The sequence below is a fragment of the Rhinolophus sinicus genome, chromosome 15, assembly GCF_057876585.1.
Source record: "Rhinolophus sinicus isolate RSI-liver-muscle chromosome 15, RSI-T2T, whole genome shotgun sequence".
Lineage (NCBI taxonomy): Eukaryota > Metazoa > Chordata > Mammalia > Chiroptera > Rhinolophidae > Rhinolophus > Rhinolophus sinicus.
The window spans coordinates 103,016,286-103,039,766 of NC_142515.1; the positions used below are offsets into that span (position 1 = coordinate 103,016,286).

Below are 23,481 nucleotides of genomic sequence, written 5' to 3' on the forward strand. Positions count from 1 at the left end.
TGCTATTTGCTAGGCTGGAAGTCTCTTTTTTGGTTCTTTGGATCATGAGTCACAGCAGACTTGAGGGGCCCGGGAATGAGACAAATGCATTAGTGGAACTACAGGCTTTAGTGGAACTGAGAGGTGAGAGAGGTGTAGAAATATGGACCCTAAAGAAGCGACTGCTCAATGGATAAGTGAGCATAAACAGTAACTGCCCTTTTAGAATTAAGCTGGGAACATAGACTTCCTTCCTTTTTCGATCTTTCACTTACATTCTAAGTGTTTATTCCTTATCTATTCAACATAATACTTCATGACTTAGTGAAGAAATTGGTAAACAGTTACTCTGCTTACTTGATAATGCTAGATTATTCCTTTCAGATAATGAAAGTTTCAAAATGGAAAAATTCAAGTTATTTTATCTTAATCTGGAATAGAACAAAAATCATGACCATCAATACTTTGAACCTTAGTAATAATGAAATAACTGTTGGTCCACTTCTAAAGCAGCTGCTCTGTCTACTTAGCAATCAGTCTCCCAGTTGTAAACACACTTTAAGAAATATGAGATATTTATTCTACGTATCTCTTTTCATAAAAACTTTTGTGTTAATATAATAGCACTGTTTTAAGTGAATTCTTTATATTCATTCAATAAGTTTTATTATGGTGAAAAAAAAAAGGGGGGAATATTTGCCCTTTTAAGAACTTAGTTATTTGGATATAAAAACTCTGTTCTTCAAAAATCCCAGAGAGTGACTTTTGTTCTATCAGACAAGTTTTCCATATTTGCAGTGATGTTCTTTGCAGCATTTTCTAAAACAGTGAAAGAACAGAAGGATTCTAAATGTCCATCATTAGGAAATCAGTTAAATATATTTTTGTACATCAACAATGAAAAGTTATGCAGCTTTTAAAATAAATGAGGTAGATCCAAATGAACTCATACTAAAAAGTGTTGTAGACTGTTAAATGAAAAAAGCCTGGTGTACACACACACTATACATATTGGGGGTGCCAAGAAAATGTATATAACTGGACACTTTGGTCAACGTTGCTCAAGCAGCAGTTCACCATAATCAGAAGTGTCTGGACCCTGATGGTAACCACTTTGAGAACCTCTTGTAATTGCAGAAGTCAAACGTGCTTGCATACAATTAAGTTCGTGAACTTGTTGCAATGATGTTGCTAACATTTTTTGTTATCCAAAGGATTATTCATTATGAATTTATACCAACTGGACAGTTAACTAAGTTTACTATTTGGACATGCTGAAAAGGCTGCATGAAAAAGTTAGACAACCTGAACTTTTCGTCAACAATTCGTGGCTCTTGCATCACGACTGCACCAGCTCACACAACACTGTCTTTGAAGGAGTTTTTAGCCAGTAAACAAATAACCATATGGAACATCCTTCCTACTCACCTGATCTGGCCCCCAATGACTTCTTTCTTTACCCAAAGATAAAGGAAATATTGAAAGGAAGGCATTTTGATGACATTCAGGACATCAAGAGTAATGCCATGACAGTTCTGATGACCATTCCAGAAAAAGAGTTCCAAAAATTGCTTTGAAGTGTGGACTAGGCACTGGCATTGGTGCAGAGCTTCCCAAGGGGAGTACTTCAATGGTAACTATAGTGATATTCAGCTGTGAGGTATGTAGCACTCTTCCTAGGATGACTTTGCGAAGTTAATTGTCAGACCTTGTACATATATATACATATTATATGCAAAATATGCAACCAGTCATGATCACCTCTAAAGAGGTGATCAACTGAGAAACAGATTTAACTTTATTTACCCATTCATGCTGCTTGAATTTTACAATGAGCATAAGATTTTTTAAATGATTTTTAAATTGAGGTACAATTGACATAACATTAGTTTCAGGTGTACAATGTAATGAGAAAATTTTTTTAATTATAAACTTTAAAAAAAAAAAAGATAGTAGATACAGACCTAAAATAGAACATTAACTTATATGGTTACCAGCTACTATTGAAAAACACTATATAGTATATATGGTTTTCTTTTTTGAAGATTTCTGGTTTCATGTAAATTTTACAAAGTAAGTGAAGTTAAACTTTGAATGACATTCATGAAACATGATTGTAAGAGGGAAAAGCTCATTTCTTGGTTAACAGATGAACAAATTTGAAACACTAATACACTAATTAATATTAAAGGTATCTATTTTACCACCTCATCTACAACCCTAAAAGTTGTATGTTTAATTTGGGCAGAAAGATTTTAGGGGGATCTTCACATTGAATGAAGAAGCATTACCTGTTCAACTCAGTCCTTTTATAGTCAAGTATACATAATATTAAAACCATAAAAATTGACATAATTCTATTTTCAAAAAAGGAAGTACCCTAATTTATCTTATTAAAATGTGATTTAAAAATAGGATTTATATCTTATGATTGCCTAATGGAACCAATGCATTGATTTAGAGACAGTTATTAGATTAATCTGAGATCTACTATCTTTTTCACATTAGTTCAAATCTTTTTTTCTTAATGGAGGTAAAATTGATATGTAGCATGGGTTTCAAGTATATAACATAATTTGATATTTGTTTACACTACAAAGTAATCAGCACCGTAAGTCTAGTTATTATCCATCACCACACAATTGAGCCCCTTCACCTATTTCACCCACTGCCCAACCCTTTTCCCCTTTGGTAACCAGCCACCAATCTGTTCTCTGTATCTATGATTTTGTTCCTGTTTTGTTTTGTTTTTCAGATTCCACATATAAGTGAAATCATACAGTCTTTCTCCATCTGACTTATTTCACTTAGCACAAAACCCTCAAGGTCCATCCATATTGTCGCAAATAGCAACATTTCATTCTTTTTTATGGCCAAGTAGTATTCCATTGTGTGTGTGTGTGTGTGTGTGTGTGTGTTTATTTAACATTTTCTTTATCCAGTCATCTATGGGAGGACGCTTAGGTTGGTTCCGTATCTTGGCTATTGTTAACTAACACTTCAAAAAACATAGGGGTGCATATATCTTTTCAAATTAGTGTTTTCATATGTTTTGGGTAAATACCAATTAGAATCTTAAGATTCTCCAGCAAAAAATAGAGTTTATATTCCCAAAACCATTATAAAATTAGAACTTTTAAATAAATGCAAACTATATCTTGGTAAATAAGTATGTACCAAGAGAAGGGGTACAGATGGTAGAGCAGAATTTCATCATAAATTAATTCAACTCTTTCTCAATAGAAATTTGAGTATGTAAAATTAAGAGGCAAGTGAAGTGTTTCTACCCTTTCACCTAGTAATTGTATTTCTGGGTTTCTGAATAAAGCAATTAAATAGTGGATTACACAATTACGATCGTCCATTCAATGGGTATTATGCAGCTATTTTTAAATGGTAAATATTAAATATTTTAAATGGTAAATATTTAATTTACTTGTAACATGTCTGAGAAGAATGGATAGGAATATGAAAAAACAGCTAGTATATTAGCTGGCAAGGATTGCAAATGATTCTTTTCCAAAACTTGGCAATTTTGTCTTAGTACTACTTTTATAGTTATGAAAAAAAAAAAGTTTATCTGTTACTATGTTGTATAAGCACTGGGAAACACAGATATACACTATACTGTTGAATCAGTTATTGATTGCATTTAAAGAAGACAACTTTTTTTCATTATATTACTTTTAGTTGTTTAAATTCTTAATAAGAACATTTTTAAATGAACAAATTAAAATAAAAGAAACACACACACTTATGGCCTTACCATAAAACACAATAACAAGTTGTCAATCTGGCCTAAGCATGTTAAAAAATACTATTAGCATCCACCCCCTTCTACAGTAAGTGTCTGAAGTAGTGCAATAACATTTGTTGCCTAGGGTCTATTTCTTGATTTTAAACAGTATAATTGCTGGCAGTCATTAGGCTGTGCTGTTTGTGCAATGACACAAAGGCATATCACGGCAATGCCACACAGAAAACATATTAGCAGAACTAATAACCATATCGGTTGTCTGTGGAAATCTTTGAAGTGAAAGACATCAGAGCAAAGTCAACATTTGTATCCTTCCTTTTCTAATTTAAAATAAAAAGAGTGTTTTTGTGGTTAAACTCACACTTTCCCCTTCTTCAGATCATTTCTAAATTAACCATAAAAACCCCTTCTCCCAACAGAAAGGAAAGCTTCTTATAGTAAAAGATTGAGTCATCTCCTGGGACTCCAAGGTGTGCACCAGATAGAAAGTGTTTAGATCGAAAGGGCAACTCTAATTTCAGTCTTAATTAGAATGCAAAGATGTCAGTAAGAATCATCCATATAATTCAAAGCGTTCCTTGTTCTTACACGCTTCTTTGAGGTTCTCCTGAAGAGGCCTTTATAGATTTATAAACTCTATAGCCATTCTAGAACAAATCCCTCCAAAGGGCCCCAATTACAAGGTCACCCAAGGAAGTGGTTGAAACGCTGGAAGAGCAGGGTCTAAAGAAAAGGGTCACTCAAGTCAGTTCCTTCTTCCCTTCTCATGGAAGGAAAAAATTAATTTCTGTTCCTTTAAGATAACTGGGAATAAATTAAAAGAGCTTAAGAACTGTTTTTCAAACTGTAAACAGTAAGAAATAAATGAGTTTCAAAATTCAATTAGCTACAAATATTCATAACAATATTATTTATAACTAAAAAGTGCAACCAACCAACCTAAACATTCTTCAACTGATGAACAGACAAAACAAAACGTGGTATGTACACACAATGGAATACTATTTAGTGAGGAAATCAAGTACAGTAAAAGTAAATGAAATACTGATACACGCTATAACATGAACCTTGAAAACATTATGCTAAGCTAAAGAAGCCATTCACAAAAGACTATATATTGTATGATTCCACTGATGTGAAATGTCCAGAATAGGCAAATCCGTAGACACAGAAAGTAAACTGTTGGTTGCCTAGGGTGAGGAGGGCTAGTATGTGGTTCTTTGTGGGATGCTGACATGGCCTAAAATTAGATTATGGTGATGGCTGCACAACTCTGTGAATATACTGAAAAATCTAATTACCATATACAGCTAATTACCATATACTGAATTTTACAGTATATGAAATATATCTCAATAAAGCTGTAAAACAGAAAAGCTCATTACTATCTGTTTGGTTTTAGAAAATAAAACGTAGAGATGTAAGGTTAATTATGCTATGTAAGGGGAAGAATTATATCAACAAAACTTATTAAATAATTCAATTATCTAGAAGTTCTCCAGTTATATGTTAAATATAAATCCAGTTATGCCTCCAGGAAAATTACGTTTCTGCCTAGCTGTTAAAAATTCCAAACACATAACATTGTCATTAAGCACATATAATAAATGCCTTTTAATCCTTGACAGCTGTTTACCAATATACCCATGATTCATCTGTGCCATTTCACCTTTTAGTGATTCCACATGTAGCACGTCCTGAGGTAGTTGGAAAAACAGTAAATCTGTATATATCTATACAGTAATGGCTTCTGAGGGTTTAGAGTAGCTCCTCTGAAGTCTCAGTCTAAGAGCATATAAAAAAGGCTGTAACAAGAAAGCTCTCTTTAGAAAATAGTGTTTGGAACTGGTCTACACAAGTGGGCCAGAGCTGCAATAGGACTAGTGGCACTTCGAGATGCCCGTCCCCATTTATTGAGACAACGTGAAGGGGTGGAGCCCAGAAACCTGCATATTTAGACAAGCTCCTCTGAGAGACTGACATTGTCAGGTAAGGGAATTATATTCCTGCTAATGACCATAGCTTACTAATGGGAAGGCAATCAAAATAACAGGTGACATGCCCTTTACTAGTTACATCTTCTTTTATTTTCTTAATTTCCTACAGACATACTTTCTTACAGAAAAATAAATGAGAAATGATCATTTTTGAAAAAGTGTTAAAATCTCTTCAGCATTGTGAACATGGGATTAATAAAGATATCAAACACATTTTATGTTCTGATGGGACAGGAAAGAATACTTTTAAATTAGGAGAGCATCTTTGATAGTCTCTAAAATGTAATCTTTAGTCTCTAGTCAAGAGAATAATAAAGTCTTAGGAGTGATATTTAAATGAAATTTAATTAAACACAACCGTCACATACTTTCACCTTCCCAGAAATGGTCACTTCATTTTAATTAGGGAAATAGAAACTGTTACAACTTCAGTCTTCATTCTGTGATATGTGTGTTTGGACAAGTTTAGGCAAAGAGCAAAGCTTTACAAGTCCTACCACCTAACCGACAGCATTGTGAAAATGCCAAAGCCAACTCGATTCTCTATCTGGCAGTTCAATGTGAGCTGCCAAAATTTAGTCCAATGAGGTCTTTGACTCCAATAATCTAGGTTCTTAGGGGTCTTTAACCTTAGGGTCACTACTGTTTTCCTTTGACAGAGGTTCAAGAGGCACAAGCTCTTTCTTTTGACTCCCTCAGTTAGCTTGAGCAACTCTGGTATCGAAACCATGGAAGTTCAACATGGTCGTCACCAAGTCTGGAAGATCAAAATCATGTTTCCATCCCCAGTCCTTCCGAGCATTGCTGTCATCAAAGTTCATGGGCCAACTGTCGGCTGGGAAAAGATATAGAAGAAGAGCTTAAGTTTTTCAGGCTCTAGAGCCGCAAAAAGGTCTCCAACAATTTTATCGAAAGGTCTATCATACAAGGTACCACACAAGAAATTCTGTCTTTCAAACGCCCCTTTTGAGCAGACCAGGGCAGCTACTTTGCACACACATAGTCACCCTCTTAGATTGGAAGATTGTATTACTTGTCTACTGTCAGACACTGTGAATTGTCACATACTATTAAAACCGCAAGCAAACTCATAAGGTAGGAATCTTATACTCAAACGGTGCTCAGGGCCACAGAATGGCACAATCACAGCATTTAAAACCCAGGGCGGTTTGCATCTCATGTCTTCTTGTTTTATGTTTAAACTGTAAAATGCTGACAAGCTGTTGTTTATTTGAAATGAAGCTACTCCATCCCCTTTAGATATCATTTCCCAAAACTGCAGCATCTACAGGCTTTGGCTCAACAATTGCTCCTTCTCCAGAACGTGTCAGGACCCCTGGGAAGGCACCATGCTCTCTTTATCCTCCACAGTTTATGTTCTCAAGGGACTCATAGTGCAAACCGAAGTTTAATTTTGGTTTTGAAGGGTTTGCAATGCTATACCAACCTATGGCCTGTCGAACAGAATCCACGTTGTAAGTGATCTGGAATTCTGGTACGTGCTTCAGGACCTCCTGGGCCAGTTCCTCGGGGGAGAAGCTCATGGCGTTGACGTTGTAGGTCCTCATGGAGAGGGACTCGGCCGGGGCTTCCATCACTTCCAGGGTGGCCCTAATGCAGTCATCGATGTACATCATCGGGAGCCTCGTGCTGGCTTTCAGGTTGCACTCAAATTTGCCATTCTTTACAGCATCGTGGAAAATCTGGACTGCGTAGTCTGAAAGAGAATCTTGTCTTAGAACAAAATCATGAACGAGGCTCGTGCATTAAGGCAGTAGTTCTCAAACATCTTACTCTCAAAACCTCTTTATGTTCTTAAACAAAACAAAACACTGATGACCCCCAAAGAGGTTTTATTAACGTGAATTGCATCAATATTTACTACATCAGAAGTTAACTGAGACTTCATATGTATGATATTTTATGTGAATAATAACATACTTTCCAAACCAAAGAAAATTAAGTGAGAAGAATGGCATGTTTTATGTTTTGAAAATCTCTTTACTATCTGGCTTAATAGGCGATAACTGGAGCACCCCATCTGCTTCTGTATTCAGTCTGCTGTGCTATCACCATCACCTAGCCTCTGAACAACTCCACGGTACACTTGTAAAGGAGAGTGAAAAGGCAAATAACATCTCAGTATTCACATAAAAATAGTTTTGACCTCTTGGACATCTGAACAGGGTCTCAGGGATCCCCAGGGGTTCCCAGTTGGAGAAGCACATTAAGGCAAAAGCTTTTTAAAAGTAACCAAAACGGAGCCTCCTTTAAATTCTTTCAGATTTTTGTCAAATATCTTTTATATTGCATCTCAGGACCCCTCATATGGGATTTCTAATGTAGGAGCTACTGAATACAATGCATGCTTGAGTCCACACCAATGATACTACCACCACTACTACTAATAACAATGCTTATGTTCCTTTTAACTATGCAATATATAGATTCCATTTCAATAAGGTTCTCTGTATTAAGAAATAAAGGCTGTATTCAAAGAAAGAGGCTATTTCTTATTTGTTGTCTTCCTACATTGTGGTAACACGTTTGCTCTCGAATATTATCTGTTTGATTCCAGCACTGTGGATGGCTGACCTGAGCTGGATTTACAACACTGGCAAGTGTAAGTCAATAGGATACAACAATAGGATACGATGAGCTTCGAGATGCACTTCCTGGAGAGGATGCAGAAACTCAGTCAGCATATGGCTAAAAAGATGACAGACCCATCAGCAGTCTTCCCCGTCTTACACACAGAAAGCCTATCTTACACACAAAAGAGATAGGAAACAACACGTACCAGTTGTTCCTCCTCCAGGTTGGGAGTCAGCTGAAATGATGCCGGGATATCTCAAGCATCGGAAATCTAACCCATACCGGTAATAATAATACTACAAAAAAGAGAACACTCGCTTTTAAAAAGAATCTTTCAAATCAGATACAGCAATACAAAGAAATAACAGACTTTTTCTGAAATATTATCCCATGCAGTTATACTACAATTCTCCTAAAGGAAAGGCAGATTCTAGAATTTCTAAGTGTCGCTCATTTTTCTTTAATAACCCTTCAGTTTTTATCTTCACATAACCATCATTCTGCGGATCCATCAACATGGTAACTAATACATCAGCTTACAGTAGGGGTTTCCAGCCTTTCATTGGAAGGGACTCCCTGCTCATTGTGCTACACAATTCTCCATGAGCAGGTCCCTGCCATGAAGCACTGCAAGGAGTACAGGGGAGGACAGTGGGTGACACGAGAGCAATGACTGTGATATATCAGCTAAAGGATCAGACACCAACAAAAGTCTGCTATAGAGTTACAAAGACAAAGTATAAAAATATAAAATAAAACCAAAAAGACATTTGAAGTTTTCCATAATATAAAGTTTTTAAACTACCACCAATAACTACCAATATGGGAGCCTGAAAGAATAGTGCAGTACAAATAAAACAGGTAGCAAATGCCATTTGAGGGGCCTCTCGGAGGCATGACTATTACCATATGGCTGAGGAGTTCTTCTGGAGCTATCGTACCTGCTGCTTGGCAAACAATCAGTGTAGGAGAATTTCTGGGGGCTAGAACCAGGGGAACAGGAAAGTCCCCTCCAAGGAAGAATCAGCAGGTGTTTGAGACAAAAAGAGTAGAAAGGGAAACACTGAGACATCTGGCCAAGTAATGCGTACTTCTCCCATGAGCTCCGCGTGGACCTTGGACACCCCGTAGATTGTCCTTGGTCTCTGGGTGCAGAGATCAGGGGTTGGGTTCCGGGGAGAAGTGGGTCCAAAAGCTCCGATCGTGCTGGGCACAAACAATCGCAAATTGTGTTCTGTGGCAACATCCAGAATATTATGCAATCCTGAAACCAACAGACAGTATCACAATCTGAAAAATCTTTTACCAAAGAACTGGAAAAATTGGGAAACAGATCATTTTGGGCAAGATTCAGAGACTTACCTGTGATATTGACAGCTCTTGCCAAGGATACGTTTGCTTCTCCAACTGCACTGAGCAAAGCGCTATAATGAAACAACCAGGTAATGCGATGGTTTACCACTGTCTCTCTAAGATTCTTGTAATCCAGAATGTCGGAATAAATAAATGGGCCTGCAAGGAAAATGGTGAAACCATGGAAGTAAAAAAAGTTTTGGATTTGAAGAGCTAACTGGACCTTTCCCCTCTCTGCTGTTGACTTGTGGATTCCATTAGTACCAACTGGGTAACCGAACCACTTAGACATCATGTAGCATTTTTGTTATGGAAGAATCACCAACTCCAACCACCCCACAGCTAATCATAGCCATTGCTTAAATAGGATTGCGACTTACAGGCACTATTCTAAGGGCTCTCTGTATATTTAGCTCTCACATGGCATTTGAGGCAGATACATTTACTGACGAGGAAATTGAGGCACAGAGTGGTTAAAACTTGCCAGGATCAAATAGAGAGTAGGTGGAAGAAATGTCATAACCAGGCAGCTGGTTCCAGTTGGTACTGTTAATACCAACCCTACATGCAGAGTGATTTCACTCTGCTTAAAAGTTACAAATTTTAAAAGGAATAGAGAAATGGGTTGGGAAAAAACCCCATAAAAAACCATGGTCCAGAACAGGGTGTCCAAACTTTTTTCAACGTTTTTTACCAAGGGCCATATGCGATAAAATACACAAACAGCCGGGCCACTCACTCGAGGTGAAGTACATATTGCCTCACCTGGTTTATTTAAGTAAAATAAATATATTTTTGGAATTTGCTGCGGGCCAATTAACAATGGATTGCGGGCTGCAGTTTTGACACCCCTGGTCCAGAAGAATGACAAATCATGATTTCATCATATCTGGTTAGGCGAGAGGGGGAGCCGATTTTGTTCAATGCCAATTTTCCCCACTGATAGCAAATTACTGCTCTTCCCCAAAGAGCAAATTACTGTAAGTTGCAACAGGATGACACTGAACCAGGCAGGATTCGAAGACATTATAAAAATGATTCTGAGCTAGTGGAAAATTTGACTACAGGAGTTTGAGGTGTGTGTGTGTGTGTGTGTGTGTGTGTGTGTGTGTGTGTGTGTACAGTAATTTAAGTCCAAGTCCATGTTGAAATATGAGGATTAATTTCTCCAAAAAGTTTTTTAAAACTTTTTTAAAGTGTGTTTTTCTAGGATGCATCAGCTCCAAGTCAGTTAGTTGTTTCAATCCAGTTGTGGAGGGCGCAGCTCACAGTGGCCCATGTGGGGATCAAACCGGCAACCTTGTTAAGAGCACTGTGCTCTAACCAACTGAGCTAACTGGCTGCTCCTCTCCAAAATTTTTAAGTTCCTTTTCTTCCTTACAGAACATGATTTTTGCTTGTTTGCTCTCTGAGCCAAGAAGTTAACTAAAAACTCAAAAAGACAGGAATCAAAGTTTTTATTTCAAAGATACTACTCCAAATGACATCCAAAGACATTATTCCAAAATTTTACCTCACGTGTAGAAGAACTCTGATGTTCTTGTAACACATGAATAAGCAGCAGTGTTATTGTAGACATTGTACAGAACTACCGAGAACAAAAATACGACATTTTTTTAAGAGACACAACTGTGCCTCGATAACGTCTCTTTAACTCACAAGCCTGGCAATGAGCTGTTGCCCACACTGATTCCATGAGCTGCCTTTCCAACTGTACTTTGAAAATTAAAGCTAAAAATAAAAGCAAGCCATAATGACGTCTTACCACTACGGAAGATGTGATCAGAGGGTTTCCTTATGTCAGACAAAATCACATTATCCTTCCCAAATCGTTTCCTAAAATCAATACACGTAAGTTAGTATATCTAGGATATAACTTGTCCTATGAAAACAATCTTTCAAACAGGAAGTGTAATTTCCTGTCAGCCTCCAAATCCTTCCTTTTCTTGCCTTTCCTCCCTCTTCTTCCCAAACACACACACCTTCAGTGCGGGCCACACTCAGGCCTCCCTCTGCCTACTCCTGGCCCCATCCTCTATTTCTACTATCACCCCATTTTCACCCCTATGTTTGCCACCAGTAGCCCTAAGTTTTTACCTCTCCCTCCTCATCCTTCTCTCCTCCGTTATCCCACTCTCCATTCATCCCACTCTCCATTCATCCCACTCTCTCCGAATCCCACACCGTTCTTGTCAGTTTCTGTATGCATATCCCTCTGCCCCCAAACATCTGAAAATCAAGTGATTCTTCTGGAGTTCTGTGTCTTACTCTGTCTCAGTTAGAAAACAGGGTGGGTAACTGATCAGTGTAGGGGATGCTGAGTCAAGGACCTGCAATAATGTCTACCTGGGAGGCAAAATGAAATGTATTCTAAACAGTCGTTTAGATAGGAGATCTTAAAAATAGTAAGGGGCAAGAGAGGAGAGAAGAGATCACATGGTTAAATGGTAGCAAAGACATGCTTCCCATACTGAAGAACTTAAATTTTAAATTTTAAATTTCAGATTTTAAATTTTCACTTTTAGGGCTCTTACCTCAGAAAGGTAGCAAGCCCCACTCCCAGCTGGCCAAGACCCCCTAGATGAAGGGAAAAGAAGTAAAACTTTAATCTAAATCGAACCAATGCAATTATTTCCAGAATGTAATCATGAAATAAGACTCTATTTGTTGTCTTAGCTTATTAGGGAAAGCCCCAGGTTGGCCTGATAGAATTGAATTGCCTCCTCCAAGGGAAGACAGAAATGAATGCAGGTAATATTAGTTTCAGAGACAAAGGTGTCACCCACATAGAGTGCCTGAGGAGGAGCAGGGTGCAGAAACAGAAAAATCACAAGAAAACTGGACAACCTTCTGGCTCCTCGGGCCAGGAATTCACTCCCATCCTTGCCTTCATTATTAGATGGGTTCTGAAGCTTGTCTGCTATGGGTAACAAAATACTCAAACACAAATATAATAGTTTATATCAACCTCTGATGGGATTTTCCAGAACCCCATCCTCCATTAAAACTAGAACGGGATGTGAAAGGAGAGAGAGGGGGACCCAAACCAAGAAATCATCTGAAAAAAAAGGCTGATAACTGAATCGATAAGGAGTCATTAACATAAACAAAATGGCATTTAAAAATGCCACTGATAGAAACAGGAGAGCTAGTGGGTTGGGAACACATTTGGGGGAACAAAATCATAAATTTCATCTGAGAGAAATTACTGAGGCAGGAAGATACAGAAAATAGGATTTCCTGTAAGCACTGGTTAACATGGAACTAAAACTAGGCCCACTGATGCTAACACGGGCTCTGGAAGATGCTTCGTTAGTGGGGGTAGGAGGGAATAAAACAACACACAGACAAGCTGCGTGAATCACAGACGGAAGTGCAGAGGGGAACCGACTACATTGGAAACCCATTCACAGTGGGAGGAGAGCAAAGGAACACACACACCATCTGTGACGAGAAGCCAAGAGAAGAAAACCTGGCAAGAAGGAAATAAAAGGGGGAAATTAAATCAGAGGTGGGCTTGAGTAGGCTAGAAGTACATGGGAGTGACAAAGTTTGGAGTGAGGAGGGTATAGAATCAGGTGTTGGGTGGACACCAAGTAAGGAGGATCAGGAAGCAATTCTGGCGAGGATGAGGCAGACAACAATATGAGATGGGGGGCGAGTTCCTCCAGACAGCCCCTAACTTATCTTCTCCAACACACGAATGTGCAATTACTGCTTGGGATGAAGGACACCGAGTTTCGATCGCGGAGTTTGGCCAAGAAAAGATGCTCCTGATCCCAGAATCCATACTCTAGTCGCACACTCCCTCTCCGTGAGACTAGGGATGGGGAACCGAGTTCCAAAGCAGCTTTTGGGCCCCCAGGTTCCTCGGTCCTCCCTCAGACAATGAAAAATAATGGCAGGGAAGAAATCAAGTGCTGGCAACAGTGACAAAATGAAGATTTGAGATCTGCAAGATTCCAGAGGAAGTCATAAGTGGAAAAGGGAGTTTCTGATTAATAAGTGCCAGCTGGTGGCATGTTAGACATTCTAAAAACACATACATAGCCACAAAGAAGCTGCAAAGAAAATCATCAGCCGCAAAATAATCCATGGAAAAAAGGGGAAAACGCAACCTGTAATTAAGACGCGTGGCTGGTCTGTTTCAGAGAAAGAGGCAGAGTGGAAGCCGGCATCGACTGGAAGCTGCCAAGGGGAGGGGCCCGGGCACAGGCCGGGCAGGGCTGCCTTCCGACAGCGGCGGGCCGTGCTCTGCAGCACGTGGCATACAGTTTGCCGCAGCGTCCTAATGACCACTGGCATTTTCTCTTCAAGTACCCTGTAAGAGAAAAGGAGCCGAGTTCATTACGTGACCTTTTATTCTCCCAAACCCTCAAAACATAAACTCTTTAACCAAAATTAACATAAGAGGGTCAGTTCATGAGCAAAGCCATGTTTTGGGTTCATGAATTGAACTAAAGAGACTGCTGAGTGTGCCAGTCAAGAGCCTACCCACCGTGAGTCAGGCCCTGTGGAAAAGGGATAAAACGTTGCTCATACAAAGTGCAGACACACAAAAGCTGGACAGAGACTTAGAATTGGAATTGCATAAGGCTGACATCAATGGGGAGCTAATGTCACGGCGGAGGTTACTATAATATAATACCCAGAAACACCAAGTCCGTGGATCCTAGGGAAGGCTTTAAATTTAAACAACTGTTATCAATCTGTCCACACACCATCAGAGAGTTCAAGTAGGTCTCAAGTTAAATAACACAGTGCCCTGTAAATCTCGAGCAAACACTCAGATGTTATCTTGAGAATGAACCAAACTAGAAAAGCAGATGGTTAAGATAAAAAGGCCCCCGGCAATATTTAGTAAGCTGTGACTAATTTCTGTTTTAATGTCATCCCTTTAAAAAGGATTATTTAGAAAAACCATTTTCTCCTTTCCTCCCAGATCATGTATATTTCAGTCTAGCTTCGCCTCATCAGCTTTACCGCTGACGGACTATGAAATCAGCTCTGGCCTCAAGAGGTCAAGATGGTCCAATCACACATGGCTTGAGACAATGCATGCAGGACAATGCATGCAGGGCTTCCCTTTTCCCCATTCTCTCCCCAGCAACCAGGCAAGTGTGTCACAAGAGCAAATCAGAGCCTCACAGCTTGTTCTGATGGTTCAAACAGCAGACGTCCCACCCTCTAACGTGAGGCCCATTCCACACAGTACACAGCCCCACGGCCCTATCTCTGTCAGTGGTAACATTTCCAAAAGAACTGGTAGATGAACCTTCAGAGCAGACTCTGGTGCCCCACCCCCTCAAAAGGGATTACCAGGTCTCAACCATCTTATATTTTGCATCATGAAAGGAGAAAAGGTAAACCACAGTTGAAGACATTTCCAGTTTAAGATATTAATTTAGCCCACTGCCATATTCAACTCGGTGCTTTGAGTAGATAACAGTAATTCTAAATGAAAACACCAGAGGTAACAGGAACTTTCTTGTAATCCCTCAAGTCCAAATTATAGAAAACAAAAGGAAAATACACTCTTCTGAAAATATATGCTTTACCACTCTTGTATGAGCCATGGTGATTTAGTTCTTTAGGCCACTGAAATAAGGCAGGTAGAGCCCCAGCAGCTCCTGTTGGGTTGGTGGCTTGGCCCCAACAGGTCCCCGGCATCAGATGCAGTCCTACAAACCTCCTCCTGAGGCCCTTCATCCTGACTAACTTTCCCAGAGAAGCAGAAGAGAACCTTTCGCTGGCACATCTCTGGCTTCCTGTTCAGGGTCAGGATTGGAAAAGAGGCATCCAGGGTGGGCCATGTTACAGAAAAGGCCGGAGGTTCTCTTCAAGCATCTCTCAAAAGACCTTTGGGGAGAACATCCTTGCAGCCATGTTGACACCCGAGTCCAGGTAAGAACTTTGATTCTCAAAGTCACTTATTTCACCAAGTTCAAGGAGATGGCATGGAAGCCAAGAAGCAGCTAGATTTACCAGAACACTTGAAACTCAAAAGCAATGCTCAATGCCAAAAACAAAATGACAAATGGCCACAGTTGAAAAAGTTATTATTATTTTTTTTTCTTTTAAAGGTTGAGGAGATGGTTTTCATGGAAAAGGCAAACCCTGAAGATATGAAATAGGTACAACTCTATTCATCTTCTCTTTCCCCACAAGGAGAAAGCAGGAAGGAGGCAAAAATTCCTAATTGAACATAAAGCGTTTTAGTTGAACCATGTGGACAATTCATAATTGAATTGGTTCTTCCTATTCCACTGCCGTTAATAGCTAACATTTGATGCTCACTATATCCCAGGGAGAGCTTCCCTACACTATGGGGCTTTAACCACGGCAACCACCACTCCTCCAGAACCCAATGCTTCACCACCAAGCAGCACTGTTGCCCCTCATATGGGATTGTGTTGGTTAACAATGCACTGACATTAAAAACAAACAAAACAAAACCAAACAAAACCCTTCCTACCATCTACAGCATATAGCTTTTCTAAGTCAAGTTTATATCGCGACTGCCAAGTTCCAGTTGATTCTCTTAAGGCAGCAGTTCTCAAGTTTGCTGGTCTCAGGACTCCTTCACACTCTTAAAACTTGAGGACTACAACGAGCTTTTGTTTATGTGGGTTATAGTTAACAATGTTTGCTGTATTAGAAAGCAAAACTGAGAAATGTTTAACGTCTTAATTCATTTAAAACCAATAAACATGTTAACAAGCATATTTTTATGAAACTATATTTTCAAAACAAAAAAAAAATAGTGAGAAGAGTGCCACTGGTTTACATTTTGTACATCTCTTTGATGTCTGCCTTGATAGAAACAGCTGGATTCTAACATTTGTTTTTGCACTCAATCTGTTTGTTGCTTTTATTGAAGAAAATCCAGAGTCACCCAGCAAAGTAGTGGGGAAAAGGAATAGAATTTTAAAAGCTTTTTCAGATAATTCTGGATACTCATTTTTGATATCCAAAACTCAACACATGGTAGTTTCTTAAAGGTTAGTTGCAATGTAGAATTTGAAGCCATATCAATGAACCTTTCAGACTCTGTTACATTAAAGCCCAATGGTCTATCTAATACTTTGAATGGATCTTTTACCCCTGCATGATTTTGCAATTTCATGCATTGGTCTTTTGGAAAATACTCATTCAGTGATTTATGCAGCGCTTCCAAATGTTAACACACTTCCCTACATAGCGTCAAAATCATTCTGGTTAATATCACGACTGATCTCATCAGAAAATTCCTAAGTATTGGGAGGCTATCAAGCTCATGGTGTAGACACAAGTTAATTGGCAACAAATACCATTAGTTGTTTCCTTGAAGTCACAGGCTCACTTGGTTCATTTTGTTTTAGAAAACGTATTCCAATTATCCAAGAATGAATAACCACAGTTTGTCATTCTTTGAAGCAAAAATGGTTCTCTGTGAAAAAAAAGGGGGTCCATTTCAGCTTACAATTCAATCATACACATGCTTAACCTCAAGACAGCCATCACACTCCAACACAGAACAAGTGCATTCATTCAGCACACGGCATACTAAAAAGATATGTCCTCAAGGGTCAAGATAGAATAAAATCCATCATTTTTACTGTTCCATAAAGGGCATTCCTAAGTAAAACTGGCAATTTCTTTTCCTTTTTTTCTTGAAAGCATATGAACAATACCATGTGAACTGGTACCGTTTGTTGCCACGGCCTTGGTTTGTGTAAAGGCACCAGTAGTTTTATCCAGTACTGTATTTGCGTCATCAATGCAAACACAGCACAGGTGTTCCAGAGTACACCATGAAATTCAAAAAGTTATTCTATACTGAATATGTTGCCCTTGCTTGTGTTTGCTGGCAAGCATTCATTCACTAAAAAGATATTCTTTGATGATTGGTTCGGAGCTGATACCAGAAGAATACAAACAAAACGGTAAATCCATCCGTGACTGTACATTCTTCCATCTGTAAAGCAACAATACATTTCTGTTAAGATACTAACTCAGTCTTCATGTCTGCAGCTAAATTTTTAATTTGACAAATTTCTGTATTATTACAAAGTGGCGGCACTATGATTTCTTTCAACGCTTTTTCATCCGAACCAAGCTTTATTGTGTGTTCCTCCGGCCACTGCAATTTGATAACTTATCCTGTTAGATGTTTCAATAGCTTTTTCATTTCTAGTTTGGGAAGCTGTAATGAATAACTTTTGGCTCCTAAAGAGCTCATCATATCTACATTTAAGCCATTCAATTCATTTTTGTTTAGATAACTCTGAATGGTTGGTTTCAGAATAATGTTACTGGAACCATGTTATTAAAAAAAGTTCTGTGACATAAGACACGTACAGTAAAGTTCTAACATCTGTAAAACTGAGGAAAGCATTCATATTTTTATGTCTTTAGATTTGCCCATTTCTCTAGAGTAAATCCCTTCCTTCAACAAGTCAAGGAACTCCGGTATGTTATTTCATTTTTTTTAGCATTTACAGACATGGATGGTGTAGCTTTGAGTAGAAAAATCAAGTGCTCTAACACCCCCCTTTTAAGTCAACAATGTATGCTTAAACATAAAAATTATATAAGTTAACATCCTTTTATTTTAGAATAAAATAGTAAATTTGAGAAAATTTTTATACCATTTAAAAATTCAGTAAACTTTTCAAATCAAAACTACAAAGTATACTTACTTTTTATTGTTTTTTCCTATAGGCACAAGGAAAACTTAGGAATTTGAAAGTAATGCCTTATTAAAAGAAAATGAGGTCACAGATGACAGCAGATATAAATGAAGGTAGCCAGTAAGTGCACAGTAGAAGGGCTAAGAACAAACAGTTCATCTCTGAAAATGTACACATGTATACCCTAAGCCTACTACCCTTACAAGATTCTAGAAACACAAGAATACACAAGCACACCTTTCATAAGCCATCAGAGGAAAAGCTCATGACAAGTTTTGTAGCCTCTGGAAAACTCCACTGTACACTTGTAGAGAAAAAAAGAAAAAGGCAAATCGCTTCTTAGTATTATTTTGAAAATAGTTTGACCTCACAGACCCTATGAAAGATCTCAGGGGACCCCAGCGTTCCCCAGATCACACTTTTAGAACAATTGTTCTAAAGTAATACTTGCTTTGCCAAGCTAGTTACTGAATTTATATAGGGAACCCATCAAAGAAGACTCTCAGTCCCTCCTTAACGATCAGATGATAGTCCATAGTCTGTCTCTCCCAAACACCTTGTTAACTTTAACTGCGAAGGGATAAAAAGGAAACAGGTCGATAGACTCTCCTCCAGAAATGATGGAACGCCTCCCCAACCAGGCCTCTGTAGGGTGGTTATTACACAACCTCTCCCATCTCCTAGAATATACCCTTATGTACATGAACCACAGCAGAACTGTGAAATAGTAATGGCACCACCAAGAGGGTGGGGGTGAGAGAGATAGACTCAGAGCGCAACTGGTTTTGGTAATTGTTTGGATATGGCAGGGGGATGGTAAAGGAATCGAGAAGGATAATACTGAGGTCTCTAATTTGTGCTGATGCAAGCATGAGCTTCCTGGAGAAGCAGGTCAAGTGAGAAGAGAAATGAGTTTGGTTCGGGATGTGTTGGTTTTAGTGGCCAGGAGACAATATGGCTGCCTCTCTCATAAAGCTGTGACCTCTGATGAGCAATTCCTATTAGTGCCTCATGTGTGTCAGTATTCACCAAACACTGTGTTGAACGGGCAGATAGGAAGGAGAAAACAAGAAATATAAGGGGTTTGTCTATACTACAAAATAGAATGCACCTGTTCTCAGAAAAAATTACTTATTTTCTTAGGGAAAGCTTACTTCAATTGTGATTGCTCTGAAGATAGATAATTCTGTTTCAGGAATAATAAAAGGAGCTCCAATTTGAAATATTAAAGACCAACAAAATAGGCCTTTTCCCTGAGGGTGCACCATCAGTTTCCCTTAATGTTCTTGCTGTCTTGTGATCTTCCCAAACTTCTATCTCTAATCATTCTTAGCCATGGAGATAGTAAATAAGGGCGTATTAAGTAATGTCTCCAGTACATTAAGCATGAAGCTAAAAGTATTTAGCCCCTGAGGGATGAATGGATCAAGAAAATGTGGTATATACATGCAGTGGAATGTTCTTCAGCCTTGAAAAAGGAGATCCTGTCACATGCGACAACATGGATGAAACTTGAGGACATTATGCTAAGTAGTAAATAAGCCAGTCACAAAAGGCCAAATATTGTGTGATTCCACTTATATGAGTTATGGGTTATCTCGAAAGCAGTCAAAAATCAGAGATAGGAAGTAGAAAGGTAGTTGCCAAGGGGGGGGCAAAAGGGGAAGGGAATATTAGTGTTTAATTAATCGGCATAGTTTGTTATGCAAGATGAAGCTAAAGATGCTGGACAACAATATGACTACCCTTGCCATTACTGAACTGTGCACTTAAAAATGGGTAACATGGTAAATTTTGTTATGTGACTGAAACCACAATTTGAAATAACATTTAAATTAAAAAACAAAAGTCTCTGGCCCCAAGAAATGGTCCGTGCATACACATATTGCGGAGGAGCTAGAAAATTCACCCAATAAAGATCAGTGCTGCCCCAGAGACTTGACAATTCGATTGCCTTCCGAACCCCAGTCTTGTCCAAACTCCCACGCCCTTGTCCCACTGAACCCCCATCAGTTTTTTCTTCACTTATGAACCTGCTGAAACGTATTGTTCTACTGCCTTTATCTTTCCTCCCAGTCAGAGGGGTCTCCAGGAATGGTCAGCTGCTCCAAACCTTCCTTCCTTGCCCCTCAAGGCGGAGCTTCCTGCTCCGCGCTAGGTGAAACTGCTTTCACAAAAGCTCAGTCATTGCCTAGTTTGCAACTTCCAGGACCCTGTGCCCTCTCCCACGTCTAAGGACAGGCCCACGTTCATGTCTTCTGGGTTCTCTCACCTCGCATTCTGCTTTAAGGACCAATAACTCTTATAAAACACATTTGCAAGGCAGTCTCAGCTTTAAATGTCTGGTTCATTAAATAATAATAATAAATGTGTCCTCTTAATTGTAATGACCCAAGGGAAAAATCAGGCACCTCATAACTACTGAGGGTTGACAAGCCCCTGCTTTCCTGAACTCTTATTTAACCTTCACAGTAACCCTGAAGCTGGGATCTTTTCTGCATTTCGCAGAATGAACTGAGCTGGCCAAGGTCGGGCAGATACTCATTATCAAGAGGAGGTGGGAGGAAACCAGGTTCCTTGAGTCTCTAACCCACCCCCATTCTTCTTCCTCAAGAAAAGAAATGAGATCAGGTACCCAAAAGAGAAAACAAGAAAACACAGCCCTGGTCGCGCAGGGGGCATCTTCCCCACAACCCTCTGCCCACTCCTGCGGGGCTCCTCGTGCCCTTCCCCCAGAAGAACACCCACCAGCCTGCATTTTCAAAGGACAGGCACCACACTCCCTTGCTGTGTGAGCCTACATACACTACCTTGCCAAACCTTAATTTTCTTCCCCCCTAGAAAGGGGACAATGATTGGACCACCAAACTAGATTGTTCAAAGAATTTAATAAAAATCAATCTATGAAAAGAACTTAGCAAGCTGCTCAAACAATGTAAAGACTCCATCAACGATCTGGTGAAGTCTGGCCTTACTGTGGGGACGGTCAGAAAGACGAAGTGTCGGGGCGGGGGTATCCCGGAGCTCTAAGCCTGAGCTGCAGAGAGAGGTCTGGCTCTGCGGAGCGGACGTGCCTGTCTTCCCAAGCACACCTGCCGGGGAGAGGGCACCCAAGAAGACGCAGGGACGAGCCGCCCACCGGTCTCTGACCTCAGCCTGGCTCCCTGCGGAAAGGGCGTAGGACCCCACTCTCCCCGAGAGACGACTGGATAAACCGGTTTTATGAGTCCAGCCGCTCCTGTCCCTATTCCCTGGCGGGGGGCGCCCTTCCAAAAAGTGGAAGGGGCAGGGTGTCTTGCCCTGCGGACTCCAGCAGAGCTCTGGACCTCCCTTGGTCCCGGCGCTGACCTCCCAGTTCCACAGTGATGGTTGGGGACCCGCGCTCACGCCGGGGAGTACACAGTCTGCGGCGCCGCGTCCGAGTCACACGGATCCGGCTAGCCGGGAATAGGGTGCCCCGCGACGTCGGCCTCTGCTCCCAAAGAGTGCTCAGCCCTTCAGGACAGCCATCGGGGGGAACCTGCGGCCACCTCCACACTGACCTTCCGACGCAGCCACCCAGAGACGCTGCGCTGCGGCGCTGGAGCTGGAGCAGCACGTGGCCCAATGTCGAAGCACCGCGAGCAGAATCCCCATCCAGGCGCAGAAGCGCGGCGCCTTTATCCTCTCGGCGCCCGAACCCGCCCCGCGGCGCGCCAATCCCTTTCTTCGGCCAGGGACGCTCGGGCGTCGGCGCCAGTTCACCTGGGGGTGGGGCTTGGGGCGGAGGAGCGCGCCCGTTGAAATGGCAGCGCTCTCCCAGCGGGTCCCCGAGGCTTCCTGGCCGCGCGCACCCTCACACCCGCCTCTGCCTGCGACTCACCCCGTGGAGAATTCAAGGCCTGAGAAGGACGCAGTAGAGTCCCGTGCGCAGCGTCTCCCGCAGCGGCGGTGCCAGCCTGCCCATCTTCGCGTGGGCACCGTCGGGGTGGGGGCAGCTCTGCAAGGACATCCCCCTAGAAGGGAAACCAGGGGCCGGTTTCCCCAGAGAACCCGCTGGAATTGGCGTTTAGTGGCTCCGCATTGGACATGGGAAGAAAGCGGGACGCAGAAGAAAAAGCTGGAAAGATGGGCTGAGGGAAAAGCCTGGGACTGGAGTGAGGAGATCTGGTACGGAGAGACCTTGAGCAAGTCCCCTCATTTTGGTTTCCCACGTGGGAAACATCGCTATCGAATTAGAGGCCCTCCAAAGCCACTGACCAGCCGAGTTCATATTCCCTGGGAACTTATTAGAAATGCACATTTGAGGCCCAACCTGAGATTTGTGAGTCAGGTTCTCTGGGGGCAAGGCCCAGTGAGCTGTGTTTGAACAAGACCTCTAGGTGATGCGATGCGTGCTCAAATATGAGAAGTTTGTACAAGGGCAGTGGTTCTCAGGCATCTATGTGTATTGGTATCGGGGAATTTTTGAACCTTCCAATGCCCAGGCTGCACTCAAGACCAAATGAATCAGGATCTCGGTTGAGAATGGGGGTGGGGGGAGGGGGGAGAACGCCAGCCATAAGTATCTTTTTAAAGCTCCTCAAGGGATTCCAATGTGCTGTCAAGGCTGAGAACCACCCATTTTCCCTAGAGAGGCTTGGTGTTCAAATGTGGTCCCTGGACAAAGTGTCCCCTGCCCAGATCTACTGAATCATAACCTGCATTTTAACAAGATCTCCAAGGGATTCTCATGCACATTAGGGTTTGCTTTAAGGTTTCCTTACTATTAAGAATCTATGGTTTTGTGACATATGTCTAATTTTATGTTTTTCAGGGTTAGGAGGCCCCATTTCTTCCACGTTTTCTAATATGACCTAACCCATTATGAGTCTCTGATGTACTTGAATTTTGAAATCTTAATTACAGATGCTTAGCCTCTCAAGAGACCTTAGAGATTAGTAAGGCCAGGTATACCCATTTCACAGTAGAAGAGGTGAAGCCCCACCCAGAGACATGAAGACATTCGGTGAAGGCTCAGGGGACCAGAGTGCTGACCCAGGCACTGGGTCCCTGCCTTTTCTAACATACCACATCATATCATGAGGAATTATATTTTGTTTTGCTCAGAGTTTATGGTGGGTTTGGAGATGACACTGAGAGCATAGCT

The 23,481-nt window shown here is 40.7% G+C and overlaps 1 protein-coding gene across 2 annotated transcripts; it reads right to left on the minus strand.

Moving 5' to 3' along the window:
- Nucleotides 1-5,800: 5,800 nt before the first annotated feature.
- Nucleotides 5,801-22,038, minus strand: LOC109448098 (L-threonine 3-dehydrogenase, mitochondrial). Of its 2 annotated transcripts, XM_088792545.1 has the most exons (10): nt 21,896-22,028; nt 16,992-17,110; nt 13,800-14,002; nt 12,216-12,258; nt 11,447-11,517; nt 9,691-9,840; nt 9,420-9,592; nt 8,534-8,624; nt 7,181-7,450; nt 5,801-6,568 (listed from the first exon to the last, which is right to left on the minus strand). In XM_088792545.1, exons 3-10 carry the CDS (start codon nt 13,984-13,986, stop codon nt 6,429-6,431), a joined length of 1,125 nt encoding a protein of 374 aa, XP_088648671.1. In that variant the 5' UTR covers nt 13,987-14,002; nt 16,992-17,110; nt 21,896-22,028; the 3' UTR covers nt 5,801-6,428. The 2 variants fall into 2 exon arrangements, with proteins under 2 accessions (XP_088648671.1, XP_019588629.3); XM_019733070.3 differs by lacking the exon at nt 16,992-17,110 and having other exon boundaries at nt 21,896-22,038.
- Nucleotides 22,039-23,481: the final 1,443 nt, after the last annotated feature.

What these genes read in the sequence shown, in the direction of transcription:
- LOC109448098 (XM_019733070.3), bottom strand. Translation starts at nt 13,986, where the DNA reads ATGCCAGTGGTCATTAGGACGCTGCGGCAAACTGTATGCCACGTGCTG. An exon ending in GCCACGCGTCTTAATTACAG is followed by an intron (nt 12,259 to 13,799) that starts GTTGCGTTTTCC and finishes CCCTTCATCTAG; the next exon opens with GGGGTCTTGGCCAGCTGGGA. An exon ending in TGATCACATCTTCCGTAGTG is followed by an intron (nt 9,841 to 11,446) that starts GTAAGACGTCAT and finishes TTTTCCTTGCAG; the next exon opens with GCCCATTTATTTATTCCGAC.